The sequence below is a fragment of the Charadrius vociferus genome, unplaced genomic scaffold, assembly GCF_000708025.1.
Source record: "Charadrius vociferus isolate BGI_N301 unplaced genomic scaffold, ASM70802v2 scaffold822, whole genome shotgun sequence".
NCBI classification, from domain to species: Eukaryota; Metazoa; Chordata; class Aves; order Charadriiformes; family Charadriidae; genus Charadrius; species Charadrius vociferus.
The window spans coordinates 2,913,668-2,937,348 of NW_009647481.1; the positions used below are offsets into that span (position 1 = coordinate 2,913,668).

At 37.4% G+C, this 23,681-nt stretch overlaps 1 protein-coding gene across 1 annotated transcript in view; it reads right to left on the reverse strand.

The window, feature by feature from the left end:
- DOCK2 (dedicator of cytokinesis 2) overlaps positions 1-23,681 on the reverse strand; it is a 209,459-nt gene that overhangs the window by 122,847 nt on the left and 62,931 nt on the right. Inside the window, exons 26-27 of the mRNA XM_009880752.1 lie at positions 16,450-16,598; positions 4,989-5,084 (exon numbers count right to left, since the gene is read on the reverse strand). Of these exons, the coding sequence (XP_009879054.1) occupies positions 4,989-5,084; positions 16,450-16,598 (245 nt within the window). The remainder of the gene's footprint in view (positions 1-4,988; positions 5,085-16,449; positions 16,599-23,681) is intronic.

Below are 23,681 nucleotides of genomic sequence, written 5' to 3' on the forward strand. Positions count from 1 at the left end.
TTTTTGTTAATAAGCACAAAAAAAGCTCATTTTAAGCTGTCTGATTTTGGTTTTGCATGCACAATGAACATGATGCCTTCAATATATTTTCAAAGGACCCACGTTATTCAATTTAAACAAAACACAGTATTCTGGTTTACCCCATAGCACAAATCAATTCATGGGGTCAGTAAAACTACACAAGACCAGAAATACTCTATGTAGTTTAAGAAAGTCCAAAGATAGTTGCAAGTAAGGCTCTAAGTCTTTCTTACGACCTGAACAAGCATCAATACTTCTAAAAAACTTAAATATACTGATTTAAGTGTTTACAAGTTCTGTATTTTAATGTCTGATCTTGATGGAATTCAGAACTGTAGACAATTTTTAATCCTTAACCTCCCAGTCAAAATTAGCCTTCGTTTTCCATATTTCTCCATTGTTGTTTTTCAGTTCTTTCTCAATCAGTAAAGTATAGATTATCCATATATGGATATGAAATTCTCTTTTTACCATATGCACACACAGCAGTAGGGAAACACTTAAGGTATCTAGGCCAACCAACACTCAGCTTCTAATGCTGCAATTTAAGAACATTCACTTGTCTTTCAGCCTACCCCTCTGTTCAGTGTTTTAAAATTCTCCCCTTCAAGACATCTGTTTTCCTTGAAAGAAAATATGAAATTGCAGTTCTACTAAAGCACTGTCCTTCAGAAAAGTTGCTCCTAGAGTTCTTGACTTCAGTACAACAAAAGTGATTTTTCTGAGTCAGCATTAGCAGCAATAGCCAGTCAAGTTCAAAAACACGCATAACATCTGAAACACAGAGAACTCCCTCATTCTTCTTGCAGAGGCTCAGACTACCATGAACAAAAACATGCAATAATTTAACTGAAAAATTAAGTAAAAGTACGCCAAAAGTAAATTATTCCTACCAAAGAATAAGCATCAGCTTCACAATAAAGCTGTACCTCGTAAATGCAAGGACTTATACCCAGTGTTCAGCACAGTACGTCACACACAATAAGCTTTCTACATAAAATTTTAAAAACATTGGAGCAAAAGGCTATTTGTTACATTACAAATTAACAGCGGGAAAGTGTCAGCCATGGCATGCAGCAGCCACAGCACGAGGGTAAGACTGCTTAGTTGCTATGTTTTGTTTAGATTTAACATAGAAATGTATACCCTAGCAACACAAAATGACTACAAGTTAATAGATTTTTAACACATAACTGGAGAATCTAAAGTATGTGAAAAAGTAATATGCAAGCATTGCTTTCTTAATATTTTAAAAATATTTTAGTAATTAATTCTTAATTCATATAGGAAATAAAAGAATTACCAGACACACACTATGCAATTTATGATGTCAAGATTGGAAAAGCAATAGAAATGGATAGATTTTTAGAAGATAGTAGTGCTGGCTACAGAATTTTTTCTGATTTAGAAAATTATGGAGCAATGCCTAAGACCAGCTCCCAGAATAGGAAATAAATGTTAGAAATACATACAAACATGCTTTTACATAAAATTTAAAAAAAATACAAGAAAACCCACAAACCAAGAACAAAAAACCCCAAGCCCACAGCTACTTGACAGCACTTGCATACAAAATACCGTAGGCTTCTCTGAAAGACATATTTAAATGACAACTACAATATGTTATTTTTAAAACCTTGCACAGAACACAGCATATTCCAAATTACTGTATTTGAAATTGCTGTTTTAAGGAGTCAGCCTAACTTTCTTTAAAAATTCAGAAAGTATGAATAAAATACTGATTTCTCTCTGACATTTAACAGCAGTTCATGTAGAGCTTTTTATAGTTTCGTGCACTATAGCTCTTTCGAAAAAGTCACAATACTTAGTAATTATGCTAGCTTAGATACAATACAACTTCCTAATGAAATGTATTATCTAATGTATGTTTTGTAAACTTAAAGGTTCTTTAAATGTGATGTTATCTTTTGCAATAAAATGAGCTATTTTTCTTAGGTTTCAGGAGTCAATTAATAACAAACAACTAATTACAAAGGAATTGAACAATTGTTCTTTAGAAAAGGAAAGTGAATGGGAAATGAATAAATAGGTCTTTCACAGAATCATTCTGCAGCTTTCCAGCTTTTTGAAAATATTTCAATTTGAATACTGAATAAAAAAGCTGTAACTTTTAGCTAGACCATGTGTATATTTGAATATACCATATTCTCCAACCACAGCAGCTCTGTAAAATGGTTTGTCTGGTCATTATTTCCCCAAAGAGCATTGATTTTTGCAAAAGTATGCTATCTAGAGTAGCTTTGGTTAACAAGGGACACTGTTTTCTGTTCAGCAAAGTCTTAATTTGTAGAATACGTTATATAAATATTGCCTAAAACCTTTCCTGTGTAGCATTACTACACTCCTTCCATCATGCTAAACTGAAACGGTGAACAAAATCAACTTTGGAAGTAGCAAAGGAAAGGTTTAAGTGCATATGTTGGATTTATGATATTTTTGTTTAACTAACAAAGAAGCATTTCTACAACTATAAACAGTTAAGGCTTTTTTTTGTTGTTGTTAAGTGAAAATAAACAAGCAGCTGTTAAAGCCTTCAACTGCCAAAACATCATAATGAAGGCAAGAGTGGCATTTAAGTAAGACTTCTCTGCATTAGTTGCAGAGAGCCAAATTACTTTTCCATCACCAATACCTTCTCCAGAAGGGATTATGTCCTTCTTAGCCTGACTGTTTCCAGTAATTACATGTACAAAGCTCACAGCATGCTGCTACCAGCTGAGCACAAGGCAGCACCTTCCCCTAGATTCAACTGGCCTTGTAGCAAGAAAAGATAAAGGCAACTGTAACCCAAAATCCTTTTAACTCCTCCTCTGCCAACTGGCTAGAAGACTGTGAAAAAGACACCCAAAAATATAAACATTAACCTGCTTATCCCTTCCAGAAAGAAAAAAAAAAAAAAAATTAAATAAAATCCAGTGCTCTATCAGGTGCAAGACATTTAAACATGGAAGGAATTACAGGTCTTGTAAACTGTAACCATTGTTTTGTAACCATAGTATTAGCGTTGTTTTTCACACCATTTTCAAATTCTAGAAAATTATACAGCAGAAGATAAAAATACTTACAATATTCAGAAACATAGTAACAGATTTAAGAATCTAAATAGCAACCTTCTGTTCTCCTGGAAGTAAATAACAGATGTAGTCCAATTTGAAATGTCACTCATACCTATACGATATCATAGTCTGACTGCAGCTATTCCGTATGTCCCACCTGTCCTTGCAGAGTTCACCATACTTTCAGCAACTTCAGCTCACCCACGCATTCTGCGGAAGGCCGTAACTCCTGACTATCTACTTCATTTTTAAAAGATTAAGCATTCAAGCTTTCAATAAGTTTGGCTCCCTCAAGAGCTTTTAAAGCAAACCTGCAAATTAACTGAGTGAACTAAAGGCAGTACACTGAGCATGTAATGAGCTTATTTCGCCAGTTCTTTCTGAAAGCAAAAGGCTATTTTGTTCATCACAGACAACTTCTTCACATGTAAAAGATTACTCTGTTGAGAGATCTTGCCTGAGCTCTAGAAAATTCTTATGCGTTATTAGCACACAGACATCTGGATATCAAAATTCACACCGGATTTGATCTGTCTATGTAAGAACAGCTGAACAAATTACAGTAGATGAGAGGAAAAAAAAAAAAAAAAGAAAACAAACAGATTTTCCAAGCCATTTCAACTGACTGTAACCAGCTTGCTTCCTATTGATTTCCTAATGTTTCCTAATGATAAGGATCCTTTTTGCAGTTTTACTACAGTTTCATTTTGCTTCTTTGTTGACTGTCTATGGTATGCAGACATACTCCTTAACAGACTGATTACATCATCCATGACAGTCATATGATGCTTTATTTGCAAGTACAGAAAACATTTTCAAACCCTGCAGAGAAGAGAAGGGTTTCACTGGGTCTTCACTGAAAACCTCTTCCTGTTACGCCCATGCATACACGCCACAGGTTACACACAGAGTAACAGCAGCCCGCGGTTCTGATAAACAGCCAATGATAGGATTTCTGAAACCTGCAGATCTACTGCCAGGGAGTTTGAAGCAACCATTGGCAAATAGCTCAATTTGAAGAACAACTCAATTATTAGGACACTAATCATTAGGAGACACACATGCTCTGACTGGCAATGATCTAAAACTCTTATTTTGGTTTTCCAACAGAAAAGAACAAGGAAACAAAGTACATTATAGAGGACAAGCAATGTACCTCTGGTGGCCAAAACCATGAAGTAAATGCTACTTATGATTTTGCAGAATAATGTAAATCTCCAAAGACTAACAATTAATATACATCTTAAGCGCACAATCTGAAGGGCAAGATCCATAATTCCTACTGAACACAAATAGTCTCAATCAAGAAGAGGACTCACAAGAGACGTTCTTAAATCTGAATAAACGGCAGAATCTGTCCTTCAATATAACTCTCAAACCATGGAATTTCCAGAAAAATCTCAGGTGAGTGCTCTGTGCCACTGCATCACCACGTATTTTCCCTGTGAGCAGAGGGCATCATCTTCCACCTCCAGAAACAGAGCCAGGAATGGCAGCTGTTCCATAGCAACTCTGACCCACAAAAAAGTGAAGCACATGCAGAAACTGGGAGAAACAGAGCATCCACCTGTTATTTTGTATAAGCTGTTCAGAATAGCTTTTTTTTTTTTACTTTTACTCAGACACTTCACTTTATATTAGTAGAAACACTATTTTCAGTGTCTTAAAGTGTGCCCTTTACGCAGGTTTGTAAAAATGTTCCTCTTTTTGCAAACAGCAATTAACTTTATATTTAATGCTTGGTTTTTGAAAGAATATACAAATCTCACAGTATTCAACTACACTTCAAAGGACACTACCATGGCACAGTTGAATGAAAGCAAAGCATTTTTTCAGGATAACTATAAAATTACTTCCAAAGCATTAAAAATACATTAAAATACTACTCACAATTAAGGGATCATCTCGTCCCATTGTAATAACAGTTCGGTTCACGGTGCGTAATAACTGTACCATTATTTCTTGAATATGGTGATAAGTTGATGCCTGTAAATGAAAAAATCAGGTTTGGTATTAAATCCGTATCTCTTGTAAAATAAAGAAAATAGCAATTATTCCCACACTGCCAGTTCAAGCTGTATAATATAACCACCCTACTGAAAGAACGACACTAATTCTTCTTGCTCACACTGCTCCTTAGTGCCCACAATTTCAGTGGAATACTCATTTCAAGCGGCACAGTCCTATTTTGGCTCTAACTATGCCATAACTGTTTTTTGATTCAAATAGCCACTTTCCATCCCTCACTTAAGGGACTCATGTTTTCCCAGTAACTGAGTAGCCTATAACTCAATAGCAACACCCTAGTAGCAGATAATGGAGGCAAATTGTATCACAGTCCTCCACATCCATGAATGGCCCTCAGGATAGGCCGAAGCTCAGTAATATTCTTAGCTTGTAGTCACAAAATATATAATTATAAAAGGGGAAAGTTATCTTCATTTCACTTTGCAGTGCTGCAAGGCCACAAACTGAAGATGGTCTGCTCTTTGGCCCCATTGCCAAGGTACCAGTCAATCTGGCTGACTGGGACTACCCACCCCCCGTCAGCACCAAGTTTTGAGTGATCTTTGCAGCCCAAGGGCAAATATTCATCAACTCACATCAAACGATAAGTACCTCTGGCGTGTTGCCTGCAAAAGGACACTTTATTTTAAAACACTGAGCAGAGGGGTATAATCTTATATTCACCAATTTCACTGACCTTGCTCTGATCACTAAACAACTTTGGAAACTAGCATGCAACAATCAAAAAAAGAAAAATTCTAAACATATTTCTAATAGGAAAAAAAAAATGCTTACACCAAATAAGGCAGCTCTGCCATCACATGTAGCATGGAGAGAACACCACAATCACAGAAGCCGTGGTGACTTCTTAACAATATTTTAGGTGGCTGAGCTCCAATACCACCCCAGGAGAAACTGCTTCCGACTTTGTTTTTCCTCTGAGACATCCAAAATTGTCTCCTTTATTTCTCCTGTTTTGATTAACCTGGATCAGGCCAGCATCCCTTGCAATAGAGACCATCTATTTACTATTACCATTTAGTCCTACTTCAGTTTCTCTGGTATAGTTCTGTATTTATAAAAATACCACACCTGACAGTTGCTGCACAGAAGACAAATTTGTGGGAGCGAATTCACAGAGCTGCTTTCTCTTCCATCTCCTCCACTTCCCAATAAGCAATACTGTGACCTTTAAGGTTCATGTCAATCAAACAATATGTAAACCATACAGTGCATTGGCTCTTTGTATTTTAAATGCACTAAAAATAACAGTGAAATTAAAAATAAAAGCCTACAGTGCATCTCTCCTCATATCAACTTTAATAATTAACCAAATACTCTTCTTGTCTCTATTTTTTCTCTTTTTATTTAAAATCACCTGAAGAACTTCAGAGATAAAATTGCGCTTTATTCCAGTAAAACATAACTGCGCTTTGTCACACAGCAAAGCAAATTCTTCACGCTTACGAAAAGTTTTAGTCAGAAAGACACTTTTCATTCATCATAATCAGAAAGACTCTTTTCATTTGAAGAGCAACAACCAGAATCTTTTGGCCTCTGTGTTGCAGCAGCAGCAGCAGCATATCTTAGTCCTCCTAATAAGTGTATTGGCACTGTTCACCTCAGCAGAAAGATGAAAATCTAGCCTTGCCACTGGGTTGTTGAACAGTGGCACCCCTTGGCACCAGAGTATCTTCACACGCTTTTCAGTTTTGGGGTGTTTTATTATACAGCTAGAAAGCAAGACATCATTTGAAACATTCTTTGTAAAACAGTATAAATTTTATCGGACTAAGAGGCTACACAAGCCACTCTTACCGTCTCAAGTATTTCTCTTTCCAAGACTGTACTAATGCATTATAGATGCATTTAACCGGATCACAGACTCTTCACTGCTGTTTCACCATACGATACAGTAGTTACTGCACCCGGCTTGAAATGGAGAACAAGGGGCAGAGCATAATAGGAAAGAAATACAGAGGGACAGCATCTCACAAGAAGCCAGAAAAAGGAAAACAAGCAGACAGATGTTGACAGCTTGAGGAAGAGGGGACAGAGGATGTCAAAAAAGATGAGCCAACCATAGGAAAGAAAAACGCCACCAAGGGGCTTGAAATAGCATAACTTCTTGGACTAGAAAACACAAAGAAGAGCTATTTACATTATCCACTGCCTTCAGGGCCTAAAATGCAATGCATTTTCAAATCCTACTCTTCTACTGGAAACACTAGTGAAAACTACTGAAAAAAATATATTCCACACAAGTATTGTCTTTATCAGAGTTTAGACATTCTCTACTTAACAAATACAGCTTACGCAGTGAAAAATGAAAGAAACTGCAATATTGAGTGCACAGACATGGAACTGTTTGGTAGCCTTATAGCGAAAACCATCTGCCTGCTACAGATGCTTGTTTTTTTCAGCAGAGCAGGATTTTGTGTTTCTGTGAAAGCCATCCTACTTGTTCTTTGAACCTGAATGCTTTGTGTATTCACTAGCATTACAGTAATGTCAAACATGATTTTCAGGAAATAATTAGCTTTAGATAAACTACTCTGGGTAAGTTTTCGATACGTCGTCAGAGTATACTCTTGATGAATATTCTTTTATTTACAGAGATCTACACAGCTTTTCTGTTTTATTTTCAAACCTTTTTTTTATCTTCTTCTTGAGCTTTGACTATAGCAATATATTTTATGATTGTGCACTTCTGTCCAAAAGCAGTTTGCCATCTCTTATTCCAGAGTATTGGATTTATTAAGTAACTTCAAGGTTTGCTGTGAAGTATAAAACATTTGTTGCCCTTGTGCATTGAGGCACCAGTCAAAATTTAGCATTTTGTTTCAAACAAGCATTCCTGACTGTTGAAGGAATGCATCCTAGAATAGCAGAGGACCTATGGCGAGCCAGCTGTCATAAAATACATAATTTTATCAAGCTACCAGTTAACACAGCAGTAGAGGAAAGGTGAAGCAACCAAGACTACAACACATTCATACAATTATACACTGTGCTCCAGAATTTTTTATTTCTTATTTACATCAATTGGAAAATTCAAATATCAAATTGAAGAACTGCATTACTTGTATAACTTCCTCCCCTTAACTACAAGAATTAAATATAGCAATTATGTATGCCTCTATCTTAAGCATAAATCAAGCCCGTGAAAGTTATATGGCTATGCCTACATCAGCAATTTGGTTCAGAAAAATTTTGAGGCAAATCCTCGACCCAGACCATTTACCACGTACTGCTTCTGAGTGGTTTTGTTGCACACAAACTAGATTAATGCCAGATAAAGATAAACTAGAAGGTCCTTGGCAGTGCTAGAAATGAAGACATTAGGTTCTTGATCAATGTTTGGGTCACACCAATACAAGGTCACCCAGCATGTTTATAATCCATTTGCCTTCAGAAAGCCGAGCCATATGCATAGTGGAGATGTCTGAACCACAGCATCAAACCATATCTTTCTTACTCAGTGTAAACTCCCCAAGCCATGTACAACAGATTCAGCAGCAGCCCCACAATGTACCACAGGAATCTAGTGGTACACTGTGTTGTGACACATTCCTTGCTAAAGCAGACATTACCCAAACATCCTACACAGTTAAGGCAAAAAAAAAAAGGCACCATTGAAGGGGAAGAACATTAAAAAGTAAACACAGTATAGAGATTTTTTTTGCTGATACTTCTTAATATTCATTTGAAGGTATGCAAGGCCACCTGCTATAACAGCGGCTACGTTCTTTAGAGAAGATAGTCTCTAAAAGCACTAAAACTACCAGCATGTACTTTGAAGAGAGTATTTTCTTTTCACACAGGAAAGATACTATGTTTCACTGGAGGAACTGCAACACTTAAATTGCTTTCTGGTCTGAACTCTGTCCATGCAGCTACCATATCAATGTAGATATAAAACTGGCATGTTGGCTGGAATTGTTGTCTGTAGTGCTGCAAGAAATACTCTATAGTTCTATGATTTGGCCTCTGTTACAATTCAAGATATATTCATTAATCATTTCTCTTCTTATAATATTGTTTACCACTATAATTTTAAAAAAATCAAAAGCCAAAAATTGTAAACTATGTAGTAGCATCTTCGCATACTTTCCTCAGGCACAGGGATGTCACTTGTTCATTAGTTTGCCTTTTTTTTTGTTTTTAAATTCAAAGAGAAGGGCTCTCGTAATCTAACTTCTTTTCCTTCCACTTTTTAGTATGTGCTATACCCTTATTAGTAACAGTTCAGAACATTACATAATAGCTTTACATTTAGCCATGACTCCATTATTAAAGATAAGCTCCATTCTGAATTCACCAGTAGCACATAACACACCTTTCCTGGAAAAAATATGCTCAAGCATGCAAAGGTTATTTTCTGCTAAGCCTTTGAATTTTCAGAGAAACGTCAGCAAACGAATTAAAAGGGTTTCTTTATGAAACTGAGACTACCTTTCTTCTTGATAATCTAAGAAACAATTAGGCATTCAATACTGACATTGCTAACTTAACAAAAATAGTGCTTTCACACATTGCCTATACACAAGATTTCAGCTTTTATTTTATCTAAGAGTTTCTAGCTTCAGAAGACAGCCTAGCAACCCACTGCAACAGTCATTTTCTTAGATCGTATTTCACTTCACAAGGATGACGTGATTTTTAGTGAAACCTGGAAAACTCACCATTTAGCTTCAGTCCATTTGGTTAAACATAAGACTTTTCAGAAGCTAAATTAACAATTTGTACCACATACAAAGGCTCCCCTGGAAAACACGAATTGTATTATTCCATGTAATGGAGCACGTTCATCAAAGATGTATGATTGTCTTCACTGATGAAAAGGATTGTTTCATGCCCTGGTCAACTAGAAAATCAGAGTTCATACACGGTCTGCAGGTCAGCAGTAGGAAGTTCTCTCACAGAACTCAAATGCCTTCAGATTCACTGATGGGACGGATGGCACACACCAGTACACATAAATTAGTTAATAGAATATCTAAACCAAACAAAATTTCATTCTCTCTAAACATATCTGTGCAGGGTAATAGCAGTTAGTGTTTGATTTAGCTTTCATGTTCTATTTAAACTTCTTCAGGGTTGGGACAAAAATTAGAGTAATTCCGTTGTCGCAGAGTTAACCACGCACTTCAGAACATGAGAGAGTGCCCATTTATTTGGACAGTGACAAACATGGACTAACGGAATGGCTCCTTCAGAATTATAATATTACATAACCTGTGCTTGAGATATCCACTTGAAGATACCTCTTTGGTCAATTCATTTCAGCTACCCCAGCTCTGTGCCCTCCCAACTCTTGCCCAACTCTAGCGTACTCCCTGGCATGGGGCTGAGTGAGAAACAGAGGCGGCCTGGATACTGTGCAAGCGCTGTTCAGCAATAACTCAAATTTTCATTGGTCTGTTATCAAGCGCTGCTCTGGTCACAAATCTAAAACACAGCACCATATGGGCTGCCACGAAGAAAATTAACTCTATACCAACCAGATCCAGTATGCTTGCTCTCTTATGGATCCAGTTCTGTAACTTTATGTTCCCCCTCTGACATACACACAAATAGAGCACATGTAAAAGGACAAAGTTTTTGGGTTTTTAATGTCACTGTTCATAATCATGCATTGTTCTGACTGAAAATTGTCTGCAGAAGAACTTCAGGTAACTGGCCCTAAAATAACATGCAGGTTCCCTGACTAAATTCCTTTGAAATTCTCTTTTGCTAGAGTCTTAAGATCTGCTATAAGTCACGCAAATGCTTTACAAATTTCTGCACAATTCCAAAATTATTCCAGATTTGTTTGCTAATATAATCAACAGCTTAAAATGCAGCTGCTGCCAATTACTGACTTTGTGCACAGAACAGGAAAAGATTATACATCTCTCTCACACTTGTAGCCTCAACCAAGATTTTATTTTAGATTCCAAGAGAAAGAGTTTACCATTATATTTTTGTAAGCACTGTAAATAAAAACTTGCTCTGATACAGTAAATATTAAACTATAGCATGTATGTCAGATTAGAGACAAAGTCACCATATGTTAGGCCATTAGACTGCACGCATCAAAGTTGTTGTAAGGGGGAAAAGGGAAGATTTCTTAACTAAAACAGAAACAGGTAGTCACGGATTTCACCACGACCTTAATCAACAACTTAATTGCAGTTCTGAGCTTTAACTGTGTTTCACAGGTGCTGAAAGCACACAGTCTCTCAAGCTATGAAGCTAATTTTAGACATGATTCAGTCAAAACAATGTCATCTATGTCCAAAAGTTGTCTGCTGTAGAGGCAATTTAAAATCAAATATAATTATCTCACCCAGATGCCTAACAATGGCTGTCTATTCATAAAATTGAAGTCCCTACCATAAACCAGTGTTCTTAACAACGTACTTGCTACCTGCAGAACCCAGCAGCCAGACAGCAGCTGTTTGAACACAAGGATCTGATGATTCACACGTTCCCACTCGCCAAACAATGTAGGGCAAAACAGTAGAGCAGAGCTGGTAATACGGCAATATCTTTTTCTTTGACAAAGAAAATACATTCTTCAAAAATTCTGTAATGACTTCAAAGAACACCTCACAATATAAATTTTGACCACACAAAACCCAGGACAACTACTGCTGCTTCTTTTCTGTCCTCTGTGAATATTCTACTTCTGGTGATTTTCACAGAATAAATCCAATGCAGAAATATCAAAGTTAAGTTTACAAAAAGTTTTAAATACTAATCCAAAACCAGATTTCTCTATTGAGATGGAAAAAACGAAGAAATATGGACAGGATGTTGGTGTTTTCAAGAGAGCTTACAATTAATATTGTAAAGTGAGTCTGCCACTAATGCCTTCAGTTTTCTCCTTCAGCTGGTCAAATAATCCATTTCCTTAGAAAGGTGCTAAGAGATATAGGAAATGAATTGTTCAATAGAAAATTGCATTAATCTTAAAGTTCAACAGCAACCCCATAAGAAATAATTTGGCTAATTGCGAAAACAATTCTCTGTATCTAGATCCCACTGAATAAAGGCATTCTGAAGGAAACCACCTACATACCACTATCATAGTAATCTGGCCATATAGCGAACCTTTTCCATTTGCCTCTAGGAGTATGAGATACGAAGTATTTCCCATTGCAAGCCAAAACTGTATATCATTGAAACAAGATTTTTTACTTTAGCTAGAAAGTAAATATCTATGTTGCACTTGAAAGAAATCTGCACTGTCTCTTAAAGACAAATTACTGTCTGATGCCTTAGATACGGCTGTATTGAAGGTGTTCCCTTCCTTTGGTCTTTTTTTCTCTCCTTCAGAGAAGTCATCTCAAAAGCAGATTTTTAGTACTACAGCAGGAACAGTGTTCAGCATAGCTAAAAAATTGGGCTGTAACCCATGGATTCTCTGACAAGGAAAGAAAAAACTGCTAGTAATAGTCACGCATTTGCTGTTGTAGTTAAAAAAAGTCTTATATTTAATGATATACAACTTAATATATTCTAACATCCATATTGTCTCTGATCACCAGTTGTATTGCCAGAAGGCATGCCAGGGTATGTATTTTTCTCAACAGAAGCAGCTGGTTCTTTTGTTGACGTCTCAACTATTCTATAATGTTTCTTATACTCATGAATATGATGCCTCCAAAAGGGTCATCATGTGCTGATACCACTACTGGATTTAAACCTCCTCCAAGGGACTTTTCTGCTTATATTAGGAATTCATCAGTATTTATTACAAACGCAATCTGTAGATAACAGCCACCCAAACATCTCCGAGAATTTCCAGTTCACAAGTTACCTTCCTTAAAAGAAGCTAATGAAGAAATCCCACCTGTTTTAAACAAACATGAGTGTGGTTGGTATTTTTTTAAATGCATGTGTATTAACTTCTCAGCAATTTTCATAATGGCTTACACATTGCCTAAAAAGCCATTATTTAACATAATGCAAAAAGGTTTGCCTGCCTACCTCCTTCAATAGGAGTAAAAGCATAGAATACTTTACATGCTTTTAAACAACATCATTCTATACAAATTACACAACTTTAATTGGATTGTTAAAAGACTTAAGTCCAAGCCTGGGAAGAATACAATCACCTATTAAACCTCTAGTCTCCAGCTGTGTTTAAACATATACATCATATTGACCAGCGGGGAAAAAACCAAACCAAAACAAAAAAACCTATTACCAAAGATAATATTCTCCTCAATTATAAAATTCATTTGATTTTAAATACAGCTAAACATTTGCCTCATAACAGGGGAGAACATCTGGAAAAAAAAATTAAGAGCTTTTCAAAAGCTCTCAGCAGCATCACACTAACCAAGTAGTTTTCAACTGAAATGTTCTCACATGAAATTTAAAGTATTTATCTAATTATTTTTTGTAAGTCCTTTAGGTATATGTACATTAATGCATTTGCAGAACTGTCCAAAACCAGCAGTTACAAATATCTCAAACATGGAATTTATTGAAACAAACACTCGCTTTTCTTCAGTCATCTTTGCACTTCATTTACACCTCATTTCTATAGAAGATGTATCAATTCAGATATAGATCATCATTCATCACTCAAGTTTTATGTTTTTACTAATATTGAGAAGTAAAAAAAAATTTGAAAGATACCTAGCTACACTTTGAAATGTTTTTTTTCTGCAAGATAGAAACTTATAAGCTTTTCCAAAAATGAACAAAAACATCTATTAGCAAGAATTCCACTTAGTAACTGGCTTTGTGCCAGCATTCCCACTTAAAATGTGAATAAGACACAGTTTGAAAGGAGTGATTTTCTTAGAAACAGTATTTTGACAAATAAATAAAATAGGATGCCTTAAAAAAAAACCAAAACCACCACCACTACATTTTCAAACGTTTCTGCTCTGGAAAACAGCACCTTGCATTTCTACATCATTCTGAATATATCAGTTCCTACTCTTGGAAACAGGAAAAGTCAGAATCTACAAAACAGTCTTCAGACCACATGAGGCTACATATATGCATACCAAGCAACAAGAATTCAACCTCTTCATGCTGTTCTGCATCTAGCAATGTTCTCACTCATGCAAACATGAGCTACAAACCCATATTTTCAGTGGGTGCTAACAAGTCTCTGACACATCAGCTACTGTTGCTACAGACAACAACCATTACATTTGAAAATAAACTTAATTTATGCAGTACACATCCAGAAAGTATTAATCCATCTTGCTTTACGACTGTGTTTCACCTTTTAAAGTATACAGTAACAAAATTGATTTACTTTACATTATAGCCCTATAAACTTGTAACTTGACTCTTTGCCCTGTCATGCTTTCACCATTTCTCTTACAAATTCCATTTGAAATTCAAATGTTCCATCACCTCTTAAGTATCACCTTGTACCAACCCCTCCTGAAGTGCTTATGTCTAAAACAATGAGGAAAATAGCTCAGAATACACATGAAGATTGCCTTGTGCAAATTGGCAAACCTCTTCAGTTTCAAACTCAACAATTTTATGAAATCAAGCAACATGCTGTAATGATTTTATTAGTAGAAAATGATATAAGGACCCATAGAGAAAACCAACTCAAATGACAATTTGCCCTTATCCAAAGACTACAAAGTTTGAACACATGTATCAGAAAAATATAGGTCGGGAGAAATCAGCACGTATTCACAGGAGAAATTACAGCTTTCCTAATGTAATTAATTATGAGTTTTTCTCAGAATAAGTTCTTCAAATTATCATGGAACTTCATTGAATAACCTTCTATTCATTAATAAGCGAGGGACTAAAACATCAATTCAATATCCTCTCAAATGAGAAAAGCAACCACCCAGATAACAATATCTACAGTGCTCCAAAACTTCAAGAGCCTGTCAAAGAAACTACAGACTCAAAGTGAAGTATAGTAGTCTGTTTTACACAGACCTGGGGTTTTTTTCTGCTGAAAGCAGAAATTATAACCCACAACATTTGCATGCTGAAAAAAATTTCTTTCAGAAAATACAAAAGTTTTTCTAAATTAAACAAGATTAAATTTGGAAAATTATTCTGAATACTTAGAAAAATCACAGAATCATCAAATAGTTTGGGTCGGAAGTAACCTTTAAAGGTCATCTAGTCCAACCCCCCTGCAACGAGCAGGGACATCTTCAACTAGATGAGGTTGCTCAGAGCCCTGTCCCACCTGACCTTGAATGTTGCCAGGGATGGGGCATCTGCCACCTCTCTGGGCAACCTGGGCCAGTGTTTCACTACTCTTACTGTAAAACATTTCTTCTTTACATCTAGTCTAAATCTCCCCTCTTTCAGTTTAAAACTGTTACCGCTTGTCCTATCACAACAAGACCTGCTAAAAAGTCTGTCCCCATCTTTCCTTCAGGCCCCTGTAAGTAGTGAAAGGCCACAATAAGGTTTCCCCGCAGCCTTCCCTTCTCCAGGCTGACCAACCCCAACTCTCTCAGCCTGTCCTCATAGGAGAGGGGCTCCAGCCCTCTGACCATTTCTGTGGCCCTCCTCTGGACCCGCTCCAACAGACCCACGTTTTTCCTGTGCTGAGGGCTCCAGAGCTGGACGCAGTATTCCAGGTGGGGTCTCACCAGAGCAGAGTAGAGTAGATGGGCAGAATCACCTCCTTCGACCTGCTGGCCACACTCCTTCTGATGCAGCCCAGGATACAGTTGGCTTTCTGGGCTGTGAGCTCACATTGCTGACTCACGTCCAGTTATTTATCCACCAGTACCCCTAAGTCCTTCTCAGCAAGTCTGCTCTCAATCCCTTCATCCCCCAGCCTGTATTCATACCAGGGGTTGCCCTCACCCACGTGGAGGACCCTGCACTTGGCCTTGTGGAACCTCATGAGATTCACACAGGCCCAGTTCTCGAGCTTGTCCAGGTTCCTCTGAATGGTACCCCATCCCTCAGGCATGTCAACTGCACTATTCAGCTCAGTGTCATTGATAACATTGATACTCAGCTTGGTGTCATAACATTCTAATTCACTTCAGTATGTATTACACTGAACTTTACCAGTCAAAAAGTGCCTAAACCTCTGCTAGGAAAAACCACAGCAGCCTCAGTGCTTTTAAAAATACTATGGTGCTTTACAGCAGCTGACAATTTAAGGAATATAAAATTGAGAAATAAAAGAAGATAGCACAGATTTCAGTACTTCGCCTTTAAAACATCAACTGCCCTTTAACTTAAGTTTATGAAAAACAGGAGAAAAGTTCAATTTGCCACTGACTTGTATTAAAGATTTAAATGAGATTCATCAGCATCAATAATTTACTACCTAATCACCTCAGGCTTACTACAGACTCCAGCCATCTACATCATCATCAATACTTACAGGGTCTTGACAGCTCAGAACCTCCAGGATGCTATTGAGTAATTCAACACAGTACTTCTTCTCTTGGACCTGGAGCTGCTGATCATCCTTCTGTTCCAGTAATTCCTTCAGCTCTTTTGTAATCACAGGAAGCAGAATGTCCCTGCATTCTGAAAGCAAGCAAATTATCTTAAGAACAAATCTAAATCAAATACTACTTGTAAATAAACCCTCCTCCAAACAGTGAAACACAATATGCTTCAACAGCTACAGTCCCTTCCAACATGGAATTGCTTATTTTCCAATCATGCCTCAGGGATATTCTTAAACTTTTTCTAATTTCTAAATTTCTCTTAAATTTTTTCTAAGTCAACAGTATTTCTCATATATGAAAAACAACTTCCTGATTAAAGAAAAATTGTTTCAGTTAAATTCTGAAGGCTGTTTAGCTTGTCCCAAGCACTTAGGGACAAATTGTTCACCTTACATGTTTAAGTAGTGACAGGATTTTAATGTAAGAAAAATACTATACTAATTAAATTACTGTCTCTGAAAATAAGACACAAACAGCAAAAGATTTGTTCTATGTGCATCATTTTGAAACACACCTTCTAAGAACAAATAAAAGAGAGCAGACAAGGAAAAGACTCTAATGAAAGGCCTATCAAGCCTATGACAGCAAAAGCTATGCATACATTCATCCCTATTTAAATCTAAGGAAGCTGACACTAACAGTAGGTTACATTTGAATCTCACGTGTACATTGACCTTTTAAGACAGCGGTTCTTACATGAAATGTTGGGAGGACAAGACGCACAAATTTGAAACAACTTCAATGAAGGCACTGTCTATCTAGAAATACAGAAGACAGAAGATACTTTTTCTAACTTAACTGATACATGCCACTGAGTCATTTAAGTAGCAACTCACTTGTACAGTACTATGTAATTAGAGTACAGCACAACAGCATGAATAACGCTGAGCAGATGCTTCAAAGATTTGTTATATTTATGAAAATAACCTGGGAAGAAAACAGAATTAAATGTAGCTTCAAAGGTTCCACCTGAGAATAAAATTTGTATAGAACTACAGAAGCATTCCAGTCACAGACAGCGTGCTGAAGTTCTTACTCATTTCCACTCAACTGATTTCCTGTTGCTTAAAATTCTTGTCTGTCTTAACTCTTTGGAAAACTATTTGTATCACCAACTGGATACTATACCACAATGTATCAATATGTATCAACACTACACATCACAGTGTCTGAAAAAAAGTAATAGAACAAAACTAGAAAGCACCTTAATTACTGCAAACAAAAATGAAAGTGTGCCTTGATATTTTTTCTTTTGAGAATGATTTAGACCACCTTTACCCAGACTTACAGCATACTCACTGATGTGAGATGTGGTGAAACTTATCTAATGGGCTCAGAATCCCCCAAATAAGGGTGCAATGTGAGATGTGGTGAAACTGTATCTAATGGGATTTAAAACAAGCCAGGGGCTCAGAATCCCCCAAATAAGGGTGCTAGTACAAGAAGACAGGAGGATAAGAAAGAAAGAGAAGAAAAGAATGGGAAGTTGATTATGAATCTCTGAATTTTGCAGATGAAACAACAGAAGCTATCCATGCAGATTATTCTTATTTCAAGTAACACTTCCAAGCCATATAAAGGCAGGAGCTTTCAATCACATTTAAGGGGCAGCATAATTTCTTGCCTCAGAAAGTATCTCTACTCTTGGTAATGCCACAACATTAATATAAAGCTATATATCTGATTTTCTATAACCCTTGTTCCAAGCTACAAGAGAAATCTTTCTCAGTGACTAAATTACAAACTCCCTAGTAAAACGGCAGTTAAACACATATCAACACAAGACCTGTTCAAAGAGCAGCATCAAAAAGAATTTCACAGCTCACGGTTCGTTTAGGTAACCAATTCTGCACATAGACAAGCCTCCTGCACTTAACGCAGGCCACAGCCTACCCCTCTGATTCAGAAACCAAACAGCCGCACTTGGAAAGCACTTGGAGCATACCAGCAGGTCGGGCTAACACTCCCACAGCACCTCAGGGTGGATTTGTGACCATGGAGACAGAGAAACCCCCCCTCCAAAAGTCAGCAATACTGACAGATTCGTAGTCACCAGCAGCAGACATCACACATTACACAATTTTCTGAAAATGAAATGTAATTTGATAATTAGCAAATTCTTTCTGGATTTGCTCATATGAACCACTTCTAATAACTAACTATAAATGCAACAAATGCAGTGCCATTCGCTTCTTGGCCAAAAACTAAATCAAAGAAACATCATTAGCAATGTTAAAAGTTATATGCGATACCTTTAAAACTTGCTGAAATGTGATACTACCTTTTACAACAAAGGGATTTATATATTCAGTCAACAAATAAGTTGTAAATTAGATTATTACTTACCTCCTTTTAAAAAAGCTAGAAAACAAAATTTAATTCTGTTTTCAATGCAATCCATGGAAACTGTCCTTCAACAGTCTAAGGTTCTCAGGGGGGAAATGGTTCATAATATGACCAGTTCAGGATTCATTCATCAAGGTTCTGACTACTTCAAAAATGTTTAAGATACTTTTCCCTTTGGACATAACATTTATTGCTAACCAAGTTCCATTTCATGATGGTTATGACCATAAACATATTAGTGTAAACACCTGCTAACCCTACCAGTATAAACACCCACTGCCCTAAAATGGCAATGACCGTGTCGTTCCCACTGCAGAGCTGGGCTGTAAGAGTTATTTGCCAGACTTTTAACTTCCCCAGACGGTCCGCATGCTGCTGAGATAGAAGCTGCATGTCACCTCAGTGAGATACATGCAAGGAACTTGCTTATGAAGTTGCAAAAGAGAAATTAAAATGGGACTGCAGTAGATTTCCAGGCTGTTACTGAAAGATGGCATGCATTTAACAGACCTTAAAGCACATCAGACAAAAAAAAAAAATAAATGGACTCACAACTGAAACAAGCAGTTCAGACTGGATATAAGGAAAAACTCCTTCTTCATGAAGACAGTCAAGCAGTGGAACAGACAGGTTGCCCAGTCTCTGTCCTTGGAGATTTTCAAGACCCAACTGGAACAGGGCCGGAGCAACCTGGTCTGACCTCACAGCTGATCCCATTTTCATTGGGAGGTTGGACAAGACACATTCACAGGTTCCTTCCAACTTGAACTATTCTATGACCCTTTATTGCAAAAATTGCTAAATAATGGTAGCACAGCAGTAGCTTGGTGCACTGCAAATGACCAGTTGCTAATCCTCAGAAACAGAAGACAGTACCTGACTACGGTAAGCGCCAGCACACAGCAATAAGTTTACAGGACACTGCTAGATCTTGAATATTTGGTAAATTAATGGAGACTGTCAGAAAGTTGGGAACAAAGATAGATCTCTACATATGTATGCAAATCATGACATTTTTAAGGCTTGTAATTTTTTTCATCCATAGTTTCCTATTGCAGAAGAGATGCCATCAAAATCATGACTCAAAGACAGATGGGAGAAACCTATTTCTTGTCAATTCAGCCCCTGTCACTTCCACAGCATTTGTAGAGAAGCAAAAAAAATGTTTCACATATATTTAACCTGTTTGAAAGTACATGTGTAGCAAGCATGAGGGACATGAAAAATTCAATTTCTCTTTTCTGATACCCACTCCACCACATCTCTGTCTTCCTTCTCAGATTCTCTAACTGCAAGCGAGATACACTGAAGGAATGATTCATCACAAGCTAAACCCCCTCATCTTTCCTATAGCATTGTGGATCCAATACACCAACCCAAACGATAAGCAATAAAGCTTATCTGCATACAGTACCACTGTACACACCTGTCTGCAATTATAGCTATGTTTACACATGGCAACATTTTCTGTCACAAGTTCTCAGCTCTAAACCTGCTGTGTACAAACTACACTTTTTATAAGGATGCATAACTATTACTCTAACATTCTGCAACAGACACAGTAACAGCTACAATTAATACAACATAAAGATGGACATATTTTGACAAACAACCTTTAACAAATCTGCAAAAACATGTCATAGGAATACAGATTCCAAATCAATAGCATGTAAGAAATTTAGCTGGCAACTCTTTTCTCATAACTATGATTCTTAAAAATAGTACCTTTAAAACATTTCCACTTAAAAAAAAAAAAAAAAACAACCCAAACCCAGTAGGGACTGCTACGCTAACAGGCCTGTTCCTAAAAACAAAGCCCAAAGTCATATCAAATGACATGACATTGGGGGGGGGGCCTACAGGAGAGCTGGGGAAGGACTTTTTCCTAGGGCATGTAGTGACAGGACGAGGGGGAATGGTTATAAACTGGAAGAGGGCAGGTTTAGATTACACATTAGGAAGAAGTTTTTCACTCTAAGGGCGGGAAGGCACTGGAACAGGTTGCCCAGAGAGGTTGTTGAGGCCCCGTCCCTGGAGGTGTTCAAGGCCAGGCTGGACGTGGCCTTGGGCAACCTGGGCTGGTGGGAGGTGTCCCTGCCCATGGCAGGGAGGTTGGAACTCGATGATCTTCAAGGTCCTTTCCAACCTAAACCATTCTATGATTCTATGACATCTCGGCCACTTTTCAACACTTACAAAGAGGATATAATGTTTTATGCACATACCAGTTCCACATCTGCCAGGATAAACCTACTTATTGCCCCCACTCCTCCAAAATAATATCCATCTCAATTTTTAAGCCATTAAGACCTCCCTTGAAACATCTGACAGCTAGTAAATATGAAAATTCTCTTTGGGTAGCTTTTAAGGTTACAGGAAGCAACTAGATAATAAATCATAATAAAAATCTATACTTAACAAGCTTTATTTCAAAAGTAAAGTAAGAGACTATGCTGAACAAAGTCATTGCTGAAGGGGAATTCTGTATTTTAGCTGAAATACATTTTAAATTTGTGCTGATATGGAAAAAAAATCTAGGACTTCAAGGTAGGTATTATATTAATCACTAAATTACATCTGACTTCACACGCCAGTGACACCCATTTGACCAATAATCAGAAGGCGTAGAGATCACAACACAAGTTGTGCTGGACATGTTAAAGAAGAGTGGAAGTAAACTTCATTGAATTTAAAACTCCTTCATACCATGGTTTCAGAGATCGTTTAAAACTTTTCCTACCAGAAAGCAAAATTCCAACTGTTATAGATAACACATTTAAAAACCACACACACACACACGTATTTGGTAAAAGTAGTAAGTCTTTGGCACAATTCTTCTTCTGCATAAAGGCATTCTACACTTAAACATTAAGAAAGCAGGGCTGCTTGCGTAGACAAAATTTCCCTATTGTACTGAGAGGATAGCTGAGGCAGAAGCTACAATTGATTTCCTCCAGTTTTAAGAGCTAATTACTCTGCAAGCTTCATAACTTCCAGTTGTACTTCGCATTATAAACTAAAACTTGATACGATACATATTTGATACATACAGAATCTATTAAGAAGACTTAACATATGCAGCTGATTAATTATTTACAGTGCATTTTCAGATGTGAACAATGTTGAAGTGTCTAGGTACATACAAATTCAAAGGTTGTTTAACTAGCCTTCACTATATTATTTCCTTTTTTTGAAACAAAACAAAAACCAAACAGAACACCTGCCATAGCAATTAATGGAAAAAAATGTTAAATATATTTTTGTAAGTGCATTGTATTTTTTGTGTTAAGCATTTTGGTTTAGATTAAGGCTATATGCCTGTATTTTATGACTGGCTGCTAGAGAAACTCAGCTTGTTAGTTAAGACAATACAGGAGAATTTAGTTTGTGTTTAGTAAACAACACAGATAATGTACTTCCAGGACATTATTCATAAACAAAAGACAATAGTCTTATGAAAGGAAAATGAATTAGGTTATGTAAGATCCCTATCAGTAAAAGTCATCCCGTATGAGGATGTGATTCCAAGATATTCTGATGAATGCATACAATCAAAGTAACCGAAAAAGACTAGCACCTGTAGCAAACAAGCCCTGGTCTCAGCTTGAGCCTGCAGGTGGGCTACATGAACATAAAACTGTAGTCATGCCTTCTCAAGTTCAGAAACCCTGTTAAAACAATTTCACTAGAACATTATACAAAATATGAAAACCCTCTATTATCTTGGGACAAAGAAAAGTTTATTAAGCAGGTAAACAAATTCCAGATTATAATATTAAGGTATCATTGCATAAGTTAAGCATAACGAGTGAAGTGCTCATTTGAACATCAACAACTCATTGGCTAAGGAGAAAAAAATTCCAAAAATCACGGAAGATAGTAACTGAGAAAATAAATAGTCAAAGTAAAATTTTCTGCTGTAGTATTTGATGATCTAGACTCATTACGCAGTGCACCCTCAGTAAGTTTGCAGACACCACCAGGTTGGGTGGGAGTGTTGATCTGCCTGGGGGTAGAAAGGCTCTACAGAGGGGTCTGGACAGTCCGGATCCATGGGTCAAGGCCAATGGTATGAGGGTCAACAAGGCCAAGTGCCAGGTCCTGCACGTGGGACACAGCAACCCCATGCAGCGCTACAGGTTTGGGGAAGCGTGGCTGGAAAGCTGCCCCGCAGAAATGGACCTGGGGCTGTTTGCCAACAGCCAGCTGAATATGAGCCAGCAGTGTGCCCAGATGGCCAAGAAGACCAGCAGCATCCTTACTTGTATCAGGACTAGTGTGGCCAGCAGGACTAGGGCAGTGATTGCCCCCCTGTACTCGGCACTGGTGAGGCCCCACCTCGAGTGCTGTGTTCAGTTTTGGGCCCCTCACTACAGGAGAGACACTGAGGTGCTGGAGAGTGTCCAGAGAAGAGCAAGGAAGCTGGTGAAGGGCCTGGAGCACAACACAGAAGGAGCAGCTGAGGGACCCGGGGCTGTTTAGCCTGGAGAAAAGGAGGCTGAGGGGAGACCATAATGTTCTCTACAACTACCTGAAAGCAGGTTGTAGTGAGGTGGGTGTCACTGTCTTTTCCTAAGTAACAGGCATTAGGACAAGAAAAAAATGCCTCAAGGGTTATCAAGCACTGGAACAGGCTGCTCAGGGAAGTGACTGAGTCACCATCCCTGGAGGTGTTTAAGAGATATGTAGATGTGACACTTAAGGACATGGTTTAGTGGTGGACTTGGCAGTGTTAGGTTTACAGTTAGACTAGATCTTAAGGGTCTTTCCCAATGCAAATTATTTTATAATTCTATGATTAAGCAATCCACAT